The sequence below is a fragment of the Acomys russatus genome, chromosome 4 (assembly GCF_903995435.1).
Source record: "Acomys russatus chromosome 4, mAcoRus1.1, whole genome shotgun sequence".
NCBI classification, from domain to species: Eukaryota; Metazoa; Chordata; class Mammalia; order Rodentia; family Muridae; genus Acomys; species Acomys russatus.
Window position 1 is genome coordinate 70,252,039 of NC_067140.1, and position 16,175 is coordinate 70,268,213.

The 16,175-nt window shown below is 39.6% G+C and overlaps 1 protein-coding gene across 2 annotated transcripts in view; it reads right to left on the reverse strand.

Moving 5' to 3' along the window:
• Positions 1-3,173: 3,173 nt before the first annotated feature.
• Hao1 (hydroxyacid oxidase 1) overlaps positions 3,174-16,175 on the reverse strand; it is a 47,696-nt gene continuing 34,694 nt past the window's right edge. For both annotated transcript variants that reach the window (XM_051144696.1, XM_051144697.1), the window contains 4 exons: positions 11,804-11,895; positions 6,206-6,364; positions 6,031-6,100; positions 3,174-3,921 (listed from right to left, as the gene is read on the reverse strand). In XM_051144696.1, the coding sequence (XP_051000653.1) occupies positions 3,851-3,921; positions 6,031-6,100; positions 6,206-6,364; positions 11,804-11,895 (392 nt within the window). In that variant the 3' untranslated portion in view covers positions 3,174-3,850. The remainder of the gene's footprint in view (positions 3,922-6,030; positions 6,101-6,205; positions 6,365-11,803; positions 11,896-16,175) is intronic.

A 16,175-nucleotide genomic window follows, 5' to 3' on the forward strand; every position in this document is an offset into this window, starting at 1 on the left:
AGTCTTTCTGTAATTGGCAAATGACATAGCGCACACTATAAGAGAGAACAAGGTCAGAGAGTGTCCTCTGCCATTATGTAATATGAAACCTTCAGATTTTCAAACGCAGGGTTTATTTTGTTGCTATGCAACTCACATGCAACACAGTGCATTGTAAATAAATTATGGATTTTACAGAGGAGGAAAAAAATCCTTTCTTCTTCTTTCAGAACCAGCCACAGTTTCCTTTCATGCTATCCTAATGCCCCACAGCCTCTTCAAACTCTTTCACAAACACCAAGGTTTGGGCCAGATAAACAATCAAATGAATAACACAGCTAGGATACAGATGCAGCTTGCAAACTGCACGCTAAGAAGCATCCGTCCCACTGTGTACAGGCCTGAGAACTGGGTACCGAAACCTGATAGTACAGAGGAAGTTTATTTCACACCCACATCTTCCAGGTAGCAGAATATAAGCAAGCTTAAGCAAAGGAAATTCTGGAGATTTCTGTTGGCAGCCATCCCGAACTATCCAGGCCCCAGGTGTAACTCGGTATCAGGGTGGAAGAACTTTCAGCCATGAGAGAAACAAACAGCTATGATGACAAGATGCTACAGAGATGGAGGACGTAATGCCCTTAAACCAGGGATAGGCCATATCTACACAAAACATGACTGCCTCAGTGTTCAAACTGCATAGCTTTTTCTGGAAAAAGCATAAACTAATACTGCATTTGCATTCATGAGAAGCAGAAGCTACTTCCAGGAGGAAAAAACATGAAAATAACCTGACACATAGCAATGGAAGAAAAGATCACTGTACTGTGGTAAAGCCTTAGGGTGATGAAGATACACCACAGACTGGTAAATGAAACTACTTACTGGGCCGGGCACAGTGGTGCACACCTTTGATCCTAGCACTCGGGAGGCAGAGGCAGGAGAATCTCAGTGAGTTCCAGGCCAGCCTGGACTACAGAGTGACTCCAGGAGAGCCAAGGATACACAGAAAAACCCTGTCTCAAAAAACCTAAAAAAAAAAAAAAAAAGAAAGAAAGAAAGAAAGAAAGAAAAGAAACTACCTACTGGAAGATTCGGCATGAAGAATTCCACATGCAGAGAACTGAATACCCCAAACACGCAGGCCTAAGCCATATGGTTTGGGTCACATGGTATTCAGCAACAATCATCAGCAGTCCACAGTGATGTTTATTTCTGAAACAGAGGGCATGGCGAGGAATCCTGGAATATTTCTGCATCAGGATCTACAAGGGAACCTTATGGTTGTATCAAGTGCATCCACCCATCCACTTGGTCTTTACTGTGCCCTGTAGGAATTTGTTTTGCCTAAGTAAGACATAAAATAAACCAGGAAGATACCACTGTTAAAGAGTGCCTGGCATTTCTAGGGGCGCATGGCCTCTCCCTACAGCTCATACCTAGCAGCTGGCTCATTGAGCTGGCTGGCTAAGAAGCCACAGCAGACAGGCCCAACACACTTGGAAGTTGTTCTGCCACAGGTGCTGGTTTAAGGCACACCACCTTGCTACAGTGTGCTCTAAGTAACACAACAGACGAGTACCCAGCCTTAAAAAAACATCTTTTTCTTCTCCCCTCCCCCAGGTTTTCCAAAAACTCAGAGAAAAGATGAACATTAAACAGTATGTATATATGTGTGTCAAACCTCCAGGGTATACCACAATTGTGTATGGTGTTTGTGTTTTTTGTACTTGTTAAATAATAAGCTTAACTTAATTTTTTTTTTAAGTTCAGAAACAGAAAAGACAATCACAAAGTGTAATGGTAGAACTCCTGGGAAGGGATGCGTAATCAAAGCACTCCATTCATGCCCCAACCATTCCTGTATCCTATTTGTTTCCGGTGGATCCAACTTTCCCTTTTAAGAAGAGGAGACAACTATATCTTTTTGGTTATAGAAAAGTTATCCAACGTGGGGGTTTCAGACATACTCTAACTCTGAAGACATAAAAAGAAATCTGCGTAGCATAGTTCTGAGCTTGTGAAAATTACAGGTAATTAACACATCTGCAGCTGTTCTTGGTAGTAATTTGAGTAAATCCTTCTTATGGAGTGTCACTCTCTGAACTACTACCAACATATTAAGATGGCATCATCCAACAATGTAGCCGCAATGAATATTACTGACTAACAACAAAGGTATTTACTAATCAGTTGGAAATACTTCTTCACTGGTTAACTAGAAATGACAGCATGATATGATATGAATATACCATTTCCTCCTCACATGTGGAGGAAAAGATGAAAGCTAACTACAATAATTTTTTTATCTGAGTAAATAACTGCTTGTTTTAATCTAACACACACATAATTTCAAAAGGAAAATCTATGTTTACATTGCTATCACTTAGCAATGACCTGAGATTCAGAAGCTCGCAGAGGAGATCACCAGACAATAAATGTAATAACAGAGCAATATAGCAATCATCCTTTAATATAACTTCACTCAACACTCCATAATAGTTTAACAAAATGACTTCAGAAACCAAGTATAGCTTCCATTGCAGAATTCCCTCTTTGGGACTAACCCTGTCAGCCCAATGCTGTTCATGTCACAGTGTCTAGGGTTCCACTGTCAGAGGAATTCTCATGGTTGGGGTCTGATGCTCTTTGGTTGTTGCATTTAAAGCATTAACAATTTTATCTTTGAAATTGTGTCTTTTAAGTGACATTCAATGAGACAAGTGGAGTTTGTGCTGAGCCAAACATGACACATTGTCCCTACTGATATCCCTCCATGCCTCCCTGGAAGGAGCTGTTGGATGCTGGCTCAGCCACTCTGTGCAGGTCCTGCACATGGGTACAATATGCACAAGGTACAAGGGAGAACCACAGTCACTTTATAGTCTTCCATTCATAGTGTCACCACTGCCTCATGCCCAAGGAAGAACAGCATTAAGTAGAAAAAAAAAGTAATAAATAAAAAAGATGACACTGACAATCAAGAAAATTACTGTGATGAAAGGAAAAGGTACATTTTTTTACTTCCTTCTGAGCAAGAGTTCCAAGTCTTTATTCACCACGGACCTCACAAAATAAGTACTTGACCCAGAACGTGACTATAAATGAGAAGTGGAAAAATCAAGAAAGGTTCAGGGGGGATTAGGACATCAACACTTCAAAATGAGAATGAGGAGACAGTTCAAAAAATGAAAATAATTCCATATTGTCCCAAGTAGACTAGACCCATGCCCTTCAAATGCAGTGACTACCACAAAGCATTCAGATCTACTCAGATACTCGATATATGGCTAGAAATCCACCTTCAAAGAAATAGGGTGTTAAAAAATGAAAAGACTCAGAAAATCACAAATTACCACCATCTATTTCATTCTACTGAGTCCTATTTTCTCAACAGGGCAAATCCAAACCTCATGTTTCTCTGGGCACTTCCAGGCTTTCAAAGCCTGGTACAAACTGTAAGAACCACTGTCTTAAGGAAATCTAAACACAAGACAGGTTAATAAACAGTGAGGACGTTATCCTTTACTTCAGCACACTACCTCCAATTTTACCAGAGGATATCTTTTGTTCCCCAGCACTTTAGCCTGCCAGGGGATGACGTTGTCTAAACACATTTTCAATGTTTTCTTTTTAACAGTTAATATATTTCCAGGATGCAAGTCCATTTCTTTCTAAAAAGGTTCCTAGGACACCCATTGAAAAGTCAAAAGCAATGAAGGAAAAGGGATCGCTATTTTGTTGGAGAAGAACGACACCCTTTGTATTGAAGTGGGGAGTTACAGTCTGTGGTCACCCTCTGCACAGTGTCTCTTTGTCAAGTAATACATGCTGGAAAAAAATAATACAGATGGGAAAATATTGTGCACTGTCAGATCTTGGAAACAGCCAAAGGATTTTTCCTCACCAATGTCTTGTCGATGATTTTCACATTCTGGCACCCTGAAAAAAAATAATGCATACATTTAATATGAAATGAATGCAATAATAATCAGGCAGGTAATCGCTTTCCCAAGGAATGTAAAACTTGACAAATGTAAGGTTTATGATTCAAGGTAGGCTTGCCAAATCTTATGTGGCATGAGACCATTTTTATTACCTAAACAGTCCTTAATACAAAATGACTGGCACATATTTTTATTAACACAAAGAGTGTATTCTTTCTGCCACATTTAATAGACAGCCAGAAGCTGAAAGCTCTCATTTAGGATATGTCTGCAGCAAATTAAAATGTGTAGTGAGGATTCACAGAATGGAATTCCTCTCCTGAAAGTCTGACAGGCTTGGGCTGCACAGTAGCAGGGAGACAATCCATCCCGGGAGTTGTAGCTATCAGGGTGACTTGGACTTTGTGGATCACAGAAAATGAATCTCACTTCACCTGCAAATGCCAGAAGCCGGTAATTCACTTGCTGCTGTCCCTCCCCACAGCTAAAGGTCCATTTTGAGTCAAACTCTAAGCAGTCCTCAGTAAACACAGCACTAACTAATTCTTTTTAACAAACATTTATTGTTTATGTGCCAGGCACCACTCTAAACACTGCAAACTCTGCAATGAGATAAAAGATGGAAAGATCACTGGTCATGCATTTTATATTCTGGAGAGGAAACACAAAATACATAGTGCGTGTTGTTTTAAAAATAAGTTATGTGACAGATGACTTATGAACAGTGATGGTTTCTAAGGAAAAGGAATGCAAGAACTGGGACAGAAGGCTGGAATGTGGAGCAGGATGAACAGTCAAGATGGACCTTTTGTGAACTCAAAATGTGCACGAGAGCTTGGAGGGTGGAGGGACCTTCTCATGCAGACATCTGGGGAGTATAAAGGATGAGAGCCGATCCAGCACAGAGGCCATGAGGCTGAGACTTGTCTGATAATCAAGAAACTTTAAAGATACAAATGAAGCTTCACTGCTCTAACAGGAACAGCAGCAGTGACAGCTGTGGCCGAAAGGGTAACCAGGGACAAGGGCCTTGTAAACTGCTCTAAGGACTCCGGCATCTAGGCTAAGTAAGTCAAGAGTCATTGCAGGTTCCTGATCACAGGAAGAACAAGAGCTAAATGAATGTTTTAAACGGCTATCTTGGCTTCTGGGATCAAAGGAGACCAGGGGAAGGCAAGTAAACCAAGTTTGAGGGGCCGGCCTCCAATACCCACTGCTAGAAGAAAAGAATGATGGGACAGGCAGGTGGTGGCAGGAAATGTGGTGAAGGAGATCAGACTCAAATTGTGTTGTGATTTAGCAAAGTCCTATGGATGTCAAGCTGTGAAAGGACAGGCAAGGCTTGAGAGTTGAGGCCAGAGCAAATGAACCTTTGGCCTGAGCATGACCAGGGAGTGACAGGCTGTCAGTGGAATACATGTAATAGAGTTTGACCTACCACTTAGTCGAGGGGTAGAACTAACTGACTGGCTAGGTGGATCTATGCACTCAGATATCAAGAAGAAGTGAGAAAAAGAATGGTGCTATACTTATCTTTAAAGTGGTCTTGCTCATCAAGACATCCCTGGTGGAACTGTCAAAACTGAAGGCTAAGTAACAGCTGTAGACCTATGCATATGTAGCACTCCAGTCTGAGCACTGTGCCTCAGAGCCATAAAATATAAAGCCAACTGCAAGTTCAACGGCCCAGACAATCTGTTGTCTTCCCCTTTAAACCTTCTTTCCTCCTAGGAGCCTGGCTTAAAGCTCACAGAAAACATAAAAAGTGATAAATGAATATTAGAACCTGCTATGTTTGAGTCTCAATTGCTCTTCATGGGCTCATATTTTTAGTGCCTGTTTCCCATTGGTGGTGCCATGTTGGAAGCTCCGGAGTCTTTAGGGTGTAGGGACTAGATGATGAACGTAGGCACCAAGTAAGGCCTTCCAGGGTTGTAACTTAGCCCCTAGCTCAGTCTCTGCCCCAAGCTCCCAAATGCTTTCACCATAGTGATGGACTGAAAGTCTCTGAAACCATGAGCTCAAATAAGTTCTTCTTCTGGTAAGCTTTCTCTGTCAGTTATTGTGTTATGGTGATACAAACGCAAAGAGTGCCAAGCCTTACCACTCAGAGCCATGGCCAGCCGGAACTCTTCCTTCAGTAGCTCAAGGACATCTTGAACACCTTTCTCTCCCTAAGTAAGTAAAAGATATTAGAGTATTTGTGTAAACTAGTCAGGTTCTATGTACTTTTCTATTAAAGAATTTTAGTGCATTTATTTATTTTCTTGTCCAATTACCTGGAAAGCCAAGCCCCAGATGACGGGTCTTCCTACAAACACAGCCTTGGCTCCCAGGGCCAGAGCTTTGAGAACATCTGTGCCTTTCCTCACACCCCCATCCAGGAAGACTTCTACTTTCCCTTCCACAGCCTCAACAATTTCTGGCAAGGCATCAATCTAAGGAGAGAAAAACACTGTGTAAAAAAAATATCGGCTCATCTTCACCTCCAATGACTTCAAATGCACCCAACTAAAGCTCAGAGAGAAGAGAGATAAGTGGGTTTGAGGTTGGTGGTGGGGTCATTTCTCCAGGAAGAACAAGGGCAATTTAAAATTAAATAGCTTCTTTGTTTCCAAAGTCCAGCATTAATTTTGTATTTCTGATGTTCAAATGCAAATATTATGTCTAAAAAATTAACACACACAATTCTAAATCATTCAACCTTACATAATTCCCTCTTTTATAAAAGTAAATGATTCTGGCTATTATGAATAAGGCTGCTATGAACATGGTTGAGCAAATCTTCTTGTTGTGTGCTGGAGCATCTTATGGGTATATTCCAAGGAGTGGAATAGCTGGGTCTTGAGGAAGCCCTATTTCCAGTTTTCTGATAGAACACCAGATAGCTTTCCAAAGTGGCTGTACTAGTTTGCATTCCCACCAGCAATGACAGGGTGCTCCTCTCTCTCCATATCCTCGCCAGCATGTGGTGTCACTTGAATTTTTTATCATAATGAGTGAGTTAACCCAGAAGCAGAAAGAGTCAAATGGTATATACTCACTTGCATCTGGACACTAGTCCAAGGGGCATGTCCCATGAAAGTCTTCACTTACCAGGAAAGTGGGACAGAGGGGAAGACATCCTATTGGGACTCTAGGTAAGAGAAGCATGGGAGAATGGGGAAATAGAAGGATCCAGAGGGTCCTAGAAACCTACAAGAAGAACATTATGATGGGCAGAGCTGGGCCCAGGGGTCCTGTTCAAACTATGGCACCAGCCAAGGACAATACATGCAGTAAACTTCGAACCCCTACCCAGATCTAGCCAATGGACAGGACATTCTTCACAGTTGAGTGGAGAATAGGGTCTGACTTTCAAACAAACTCTGGTGCCCCATATTTGACCATGTCCCCTGGATGGGGAGGCCTGGTGGCACTCAGAGGAAGGATAGCAGGCTACCAAGAAGAGACTTGATACCCTATGAGCATATACAGGGAGAGGTGGTCCCCCTCAATCAGAGTCATAGGGGAGGAGAGTATGGGAAAAATGAGAGGGAGGGAGGAATGAGAGGATACAAGGGATGGGATAACAATTGAGATGTAATATGAATAAATTAATAAAATATATTTTAAAAGTAAACAAAGTGTCTTACTGGTATAAATTATTTCAAATATATTTAAATTACATTTAACTACTGGAAATTAATGGTTAAAATGCACATTAGACATTATAAATAGTGGTACATAAACCATGCAAGCACGGCTCATCTCTGATTTCCTCTTCTCACACATTACATCCAGATCACTTTGAAAACACTTGACTCCCTGTGATAGGAATATGTCCATGTGAACCTTGAAGACCCCTGTTGCCATTGTCAATTAATAATGTGCTTAGTTTATTACAGAGAATACAAGAGCCTCACAAGGATGAGGTGGAGGCTTATAGTTTTCTTCCTGATCCCCCATACTCCTTCAAAGGCATTGCTTTCCCAAAGACAGCTATGTAGATTACCCCACTAAACCAGAGTGTACTTACTCACTCCTTGACATGGCTTTGCCTATATGACCCACTTTGGCCAATCACAGGAGAGCAGAAGCGGTAGAAGGCCATTTCTGGGCATAGACCTGAAGCTATGTCCAGTGTTTCTGCTTAGATTTGTACTTCTGCTATCTGTCATGAGATAGGGGGTACCCAAATCTTGTTCTCTCAAAACATGGGTCCCAGGGAGACTCTTCTGGAGACAAAACTGTCTCAGCCTCGCCCAGTTGGACCTAAAACTTACAGCCCAAACAGCAGGCTAGTCCCAAGCCTGGATCAAAAGACCCCAGTAGCGGGATGACTCAAGGGAACAATTGTCAGTTTAAATCACATGGTTTTCCCCCTAGAACTACAGTAGTAAGTGATGTAACTGGCTCATTAGATGTAGGTGCAAATTTATAGAAATTATCCACATTTGTCCCAAAACGTTTAGATGTGAAATGAAATATTGACTCCATTTACGTATGCTGTGAAAGCCACCACACACTTAAACTGCACTTTTTTTCCAGAAATAATTGTGCTGAAATCACTCAAAGGCTTTCCTACTTCTCTCCTAGAAGTTTAGTAGCTGAACTTAAATAGAGTTTTATGTAAAAGGCTGAAAACCAAACACAGCTACAATTTGGAGGAAGTGGAGGCAACCCTTGGCAAGTGGCCCCTAAATGTTTGGCAGGTAGTTTAATTTTCCCCTTTCCCTTTTGGCTTCCATGCCTTGCCAAACATGCTTCGGATCCGTTTACGTACGTTCCCTTACCTATACATAGTCCCCCTTTTACATTCGGGCGAGTTACACCAACACATAAGTGCTACAATTTCCAAGCCATGATGCAAGCCATAATTAAGCATATTTCCCCATTTGAAACCAGAACCAAAGAAAAATATTAGCTAGCTTGGGTTCAATACACATTTTCAAAGTCACACAAATCAACTCTGTTTAGGTTATTTCCAGTGCCTAACCTGGCCTAAAAGTACACTAATAAGGGTACTTAAGATATGAATCCTGGAATATAAAACAATGCCTACATTTGTGTCTCTGTGTCTGTGGACAGGTATGTCCCATCCAACACCAAGAGATTTAACTTCCTTCTCTTCCCGGAACTGCACTGTCACTAGGAACACATTACAAAAATAAATAAATAAATAGATAAATAAATAAATAAATAAATAAATAAATAAATAAGATGATCCTGGAGGACTGAATAAATAAGCTGAATAGACAAGCCCACTAGGCGCAGCCCTGTTTACATTTCCTTGTTTTCTTTCCTACACTTTCATTGTTACTCTCTCGAAGATGGACACTCAAATGTTCCAACCAAAGAAACTGAGAGTTAAACAGGCGGCAGCAGTTAGAGCAGAGGAGATCGCCTCCAAGCAGCTGCTGTCAAGCCTCAGCCTCTCTCCAGGACCACGCCCCACACCTCACCAGGGGTTCTACCCAGTACAATCTCAAAATCACTGATCCAGAGGGTTAGCAAGCTCCAAAATGGCTCTGATGATTTTCCTTTTGCTCTTCAGGTCGTGGAGGGATTACGAACGTGGAAACATCCTCGGGAAAACAGGGTGGGAGTCTAAAATGCAGGCAGAAGCCACCGATGGAACGGGAAACATTTAACCATTGTGTCGCTTCTGAGCCTAAATCTCCAGAACTGGCATGCCTCTTTAGAAAAGTTGCCCCTTCATGAAAACAAACCAACCTGACCTACTAGGGGATGTGTGACAGAGAGATTCTCCTACATCAGCCTGGTCTACTTCCCAAACAACTTAGTCTATGCAACCAGTACTCAGCCTGGCCAAGACCAGAACCCATAGCCTCGCAGTTCTCAGGCCAAAATGCCAATTTCTAAAACTGGGACATAAATAAATAAATGGGAGCTATTATAGCCAGTGAGTTCAGATTTGTTTGTACATCACAAAAGCCAATTAAGATACCAAGTACCTCTCAAGGATGGGACATTTTAAGCATGCTAATAAAGTTGATTTTGTGACTCTGGTACTAGAGATTCAATTTAGGGCCTCCTCCATGCTAAGCAAGCATTCTACTACTGAGCTCCACCCCTAGCCCCAGGGACCCCCATTTAAAGAAAAAAAACCTCTTAGATGGTACAGAACATGCCTAAGGACTCAATTTTAGAGTTAGCAACTTAACAACACAAACACTTATTCAGTGTAAATGTTTGGTAGGTGAAAAATTTACAGTGGAAAAGAACATTATATCTGTAAGTCTGAAGTACTTTGCATCTAGCTGGCATCAAAATGAGATGCAAATTTGAAAAAAAAATAGAATGTTCTAAGGACTCATACAAGCCAGAGAATACTATGTCAAGATAAACAAAATTTCTGTTTCTGTTCTACAAATTCAAGTAGCAAGAAGTTCTCCGTACAAGCAGATGCTGTGAAGAAGAAGAGCTCTGCAGTCCAGGCACAGTCTTACAGAGCCAACACAGTACCGGAAGAGGTCCAGCCATAAGTCTGAATGGATTGCTGCTCAGTCCCTCACACATTACAGGAAACAAGAAAATAACTCAAACTGAAGCTTCCTATTTCAAAACTCCTCCCATGATTTCATACTGTACCTTGCCCTGGTCTATGACGTAACCAGGTCTACAGGACAGTAGGACCTTCTATGCATCCAGTGTAAAGGTTTATACCACAGCCTCCTTTTAAGCCTTTGAGTGCTCACCTGAAACCCATACACCAAGGGGGGAAAACACCATTTACTATTGACTGAGTGAGCGCTTTCTTACATTTCTCTCATCATCACAGGCCTTAAATTTGGTGTAAGTATGAGGCAAAACTTAGTCAAGAATATCCTCTCATGAACACAGCACGCAAAGGGGATGGTTATTGTTTTTTTTTAAACAGTCTCTGAGACCACAACTCAAAAAGCCCTTTTAGATAAATTTCCATATTTCCTTGGCCAGAAGGAAAGAAACCACACCATTTAGATATTTTCCCCCTTAAAATCTAGTTAGATTTGATTTCAGAAGATTTATATTTTATTTTTAGAAAACAAACTTCATTTAGCCCGCACACTGAGTCTGTGTCTTCATGCATAAGTGAGGCATAAATCTGGGCAAACACTCTGAGTTGTGACCAACTTCTCCACCCTGCTTTAAGGAGAGTTTCACTTTCCACCTCTTTTTTTTTTTTTACCTGCAGGCAACCTTTAATATCAGCCAAGATACTGTGTCTGTGGCACTAAGTAAGGCTATGTCAGATGGGGCTGACAAGCTCTGGCTTTAGGATTTTTAAGTCTTGGGCAGCTAATCCCACTGTGTACAGACTTGGTTTGCTGCGCAGTTGAGTGCTTTGGGAAACACTCAACGTGTGAGTGCCCTGGGCACACTAGTGTTCCTTGCTGGCTCGTACTCTGTCATAAAAGTAACTCAAGTGGTCTGCAGACTTTTAGCCAAATCACCCTGCTGGTACGACAAAACAACAGTTCACTGCTACTAAGTTAAGTTATTTCCCCCAGAGGCTTTTGTGATCCCTATGATTGTATATTCCTTCTTTTTTTTTTTCTTCAGATGACCATGTCTGAATCTTCTCTCTCCTTCTTCAGCTCAAATAACTCCTACTGGTGTACCTGTGCTCAAAAAACCAAATCCTGCCTTATTCACTAGCAAGGCCTCTTTCTTGGGTTCATAAACAGACACATTGGGCTAGTTAAAAATAATCATATTTGCTAATTGAGATAATTATGTACCACTGAAAATCTGAGATCTCACATAGTGCCACACAGTTTAGCATAAATGAATACACACACACACACACACACACACACACACGAGTCAGACATGTACAGAGTCCTGATTTTTAAAAAGGAGTACATGGGAAAATCCTAGTGGAAACTCACAGTGGCTGGCACCCCATCAAGTTGTCTTGCCCCATGATTGGACACCAAGATCCCATCCACACCAAGTTTAATGGCTTCCCTGGCATCATCACCTGGAAAAAACAAAACATCATCCTCTGGAAACAAAAGCTTCGACTTTGAATCTCTGGTATCCTAGTAAAAGGAGAAAGACCTCACTCCCACCTGTCTGGTTTAGTAATTTCACCATTAAAACACACTAAATCATTAAATTTAGAATATTAGTGGTAGATTATTCATCCAAAATTAACAATTACAACAACCTAATTATATGGTAGAACTGTGAGTACATAGTAAAGAATTATAAATAAATAATTTATTTCTGTAAAGGCATATTCCTGCTGACTTTATTTATTATATAATGTTTTATTGGTCCTTTGAGAATTTCATACAGTGTATTTTGGTCATATTCATCCCCTTCTCCCAACTCCTTCCAGATTCTTCCTCACCTTCCTACCTGCCAACTTCCTCATTTCTCTCTCCCTCTCCACCCCTCCATCAAGTCCAGTTTGTATTTAATGACTATTTACTGGGCATGGGTCTTGCTCTGGAATGTAGTCAGTATACCAAGTATGACATCATTAACGAGAACTTGTTTTCTCTGTTAATTGTATTTTTAAGATTTATTTGTGGGTTGGTTAGTTGGTGAGTAGGCTTTTATGTGTATGTGTGTGCTCACATGAGTTTATGAGCACCACATCAATACGGTCACCCAATGAGGTCAGAAGAGAATGTCGTTGACTCTCCCTGGATGGGGAGACCTGGTGGCACTCAGAGGAAGGATAGTGGGTTACCAAGAAGAGACTTGATACCCGATGAGCATATACAGGGGGAGGAAGAAGTCCCCCTCAGTCAGAGTCATAGGGGAGGAGAGTACGGGAAAAATGGGAGGGAGGGAGCAATGGGAGGATACAAGGGCTGGGATAACAATTGAGATGTAATAAGAATAAATTAATAAAATATATTTTAAAAAGTCTCTCCTGAGACTCAAATCCTCTGAAAGAGCAGTAAGTGCTGAGCCATCCATCTCTCCAGCCCATAATAGCTAGTTTTAATAAATAAAATCATATCATTTTCCATTTAGCAGAACTATTGTGCTACAATATGGAAAATAAAATAGTAAGTATGTGGAAAGCAATATCAAAGCAGCCACCAATGAAAACATCTATTCCAAACAGTGTTTAATACATACCTGCTTTAATTTCAGTAACTATCTTGTTATATAGTTAAAATGTGCCAATATATGATGCTGGAATTATAAGATAACTCCCTAAATGTACTTCGAATTCATTGATTTCTGAAAATCCAGTTTTAAAATAGATTAAATTCTTGAACTATTAACATGATTGTTAAATTTTATTTTCTAAACTAATATTTCTATGATGCCCCATTTTGTTAGCTCTTAAATACAATATTAAGTAACACCAACTTGATGCTGTCTTAAAAATCAGACTTTGGAGAGCTAAGTGAGCAGATACAGAAAATGCATTTTTCTATCAATTCACTAACGGAGATCAAAGGCAGCCTTAACTAAGAACAATTACAAAAGATGTGCAATAATGTGTAGCTCTGAATGTTTGCATTTTAGTGTGGTACACCACTTTCCACTATATGTCATAGAATACTAAACCTGAAGCATTTTGATGATAATAATATTTAATGGTAGTAATACTATTCTTTTTAAATTATGGGTATATACTGATGTTACACCAACATGCTATTGTCTGCATATCTCTGTCCTCTCCAACTTCTTCTGAAATCTTAGTACCTGATATTATAGTATTTTGAGATAGAATCTCTGATAGGCAATAAGAATTGGATATGTTCATGAAAGTGAAGCAAAGAATTCTTTTACTTTACTTTCTTTTTTAAAGGGGTTGCAAGGACTGGGGATATGAGTGAGATTGGGGTTCGTGATATACAATTCACAAAGAATCAACGGGGGGGGGGGGGGGAGCGAAAGAGAGATTCCCTTATAAGAAATTCTGTCTTCTTGTCTCTTTGCAGAAAGCAATGAGGAAAGGCCTCACCAGTCTTGCTTAGTCTTGGCTCCCATCCTCTGGAGCCGTGAGAAAATTTTCTATTATATATATATACATATATATGTATATATATTGTGTTTAGCCTAATATTATTTTCATTGTGACTATTACTACGAGTAGTGGGTATTTGAGATTACAACTTACGAATTGTTATGACCTGGAGAACCATCATCCCCAAGGTTGAAATCAAGAAAAATAAAGCCATGTAACAAATAACAAGTGGTCAGCCCTAAGAGAATATGCCTCTGAGTAGTGCTAAATGGAGCAGCAAGTTGTATTTGTAAAATGTGTGGTGTTTGTGTGTCTGTGTGTGTGTGTGTGTGTGTGTGTGTGTTGAGTTACTAATTTTTAAAAAAGTAGGTTGTGAATTTGAAAAAAAGGATCACAGGGTATTTGGAAATAGGAGAATAAGGGGAAATTATGCAAATAAAGTACATACATATAATAAAAATAGAATTACTTTTCCATCCTGCAGCTTTTAAAAGAATAAAATAAAATTAGCAAGTATACTCTATGATCGACAACCCCAAAGATGTTTTATAAAGAGAAACTTTGTGATTTCTTTTCATATGAGTGACTGGTTTAAATGTATTCCTTTGATGAAGTTGAGAGTTCTAACTGTTTGACATTATTGGATGAGTCTGCGCAGTATAAATAAAGTATTATTTACTATGACAGATTATTGGAACTGATGAAAGCCGTCAATCTTTTGGATAGAAAAATTTCATCTGTTCATAATTTAATTGCTTTATCTATATTGTTTTCATTTTTAAAAAAGAAAAGTTGTTGAACTTGTGTAGGATAAAAAAAAAAAAATCTTGAGGATGGCTTCCTTTATCAGCCATTTCTACTTTGCATTTTACGGTTGCTTTACAAGTGGACTTACATACCTTGGTACATGACTTGACTTTCCTAAAGTTCTAATTGTCTTTCTTTTGTTCCAGTTATTATGAAACACGGCTATGAAAGTCTCAAACCTTTCCACTATTCTACTACACCCTTTGAATTTCCTTATCTTCTCCCTTGAGGCAGCTGCCCACAGAACCCTCTGCCTTCTTGTTTTGCTTTGCAGCAGTTACTCTTTGGCTCCACCGAGTACTCCTGTTTTCTCTGCTTTCAATCTCTTACAGACAGATGGATGTAAGTTCTCATTTGGTTTATGGTTTTGTTTGTAGTACACTCATGCACAGCTACCAAAACACAGATCAATGAGAAGCAAACTGTCAGCCCTTGACTGATGCCTATTTTTGTGTGTTCACTACCTGAGTTTTAACACAATCAAGGTTGGGCAATTATTTTCCCACAAAACCTTGCAGACTTTCCTCTTTGTTTGATGGAAACCACTGTGGACCTGAACACAGTCTGGCCTATAATCCTTCATAATAAATTATTTTCTTGATTTTTCTCTGTTTATATCCATCTCTCTTTTTTTTTTTTTTTTTTTTTTTTTTTTTGCCATTTCATCTCTGATAAGGTATGATTTGTTTTCTTAGTCTAATAATTTACATCACCAAAATTCAGAACTTGTCTCTCTTTAACAATGTCTTCCTGTCCCTTTTATGTATAGTCTATCTAAAAAGCATATCAGTTAGATAGTTGGCATTTAAAATCACAGGCATGTGTCTCATCTACCTAACTATAATGTTCTATTTGTCTTATTTTTTCATTATATTTGGGAAAATGTCACTGACTTTTGTTCAACTAATCAATATTTTCATTTTCATTTTTAAGTACCAAGGCTTTAGGATTTCATACCTCTTTTTTATGCTCTATTTTTCCTCTTAAGCAACTCACAAGTCAGAGTAGGCAAATAGCTCAAGAGATAAAGCATTTGCCATACAACAATGAGGACTAGAGTTCAAGTCCTCAGGGCCTATGTAAATTCCAGATGGACATAGTGGCCCACCCTTAAACCCAGGAAGGATCTGGACTTAAGGTCTTCATGCTAAACTACCTAGACTAGCTGGATCTAAATGTCTGTGTAGCTTGTTCAGTAGCACTTTCTGTAATGATGGAAATGTTCACACAGATACAGCCATGTAACTTTAAAGGAAAGATAGCCTATCCAGCAAATGGTACTGATGATACTTGGTATCCTCTCCAGAAGAATAAAACAGGATCCATATATTCTACCCTGCATGCAGAAAATAAACCAAAGAGAATAAAAGAACTTAATTTAAAACATAAACATTAAAATGCCATGACAAAAGAAAGAAAAACCATTTTAAAATATAGGCACAGATAAAAATTAGTGAACAGACTTCAATTGTACAGGGAAAAACCAACGAATTTTCAAATGGAACTAAATGAAA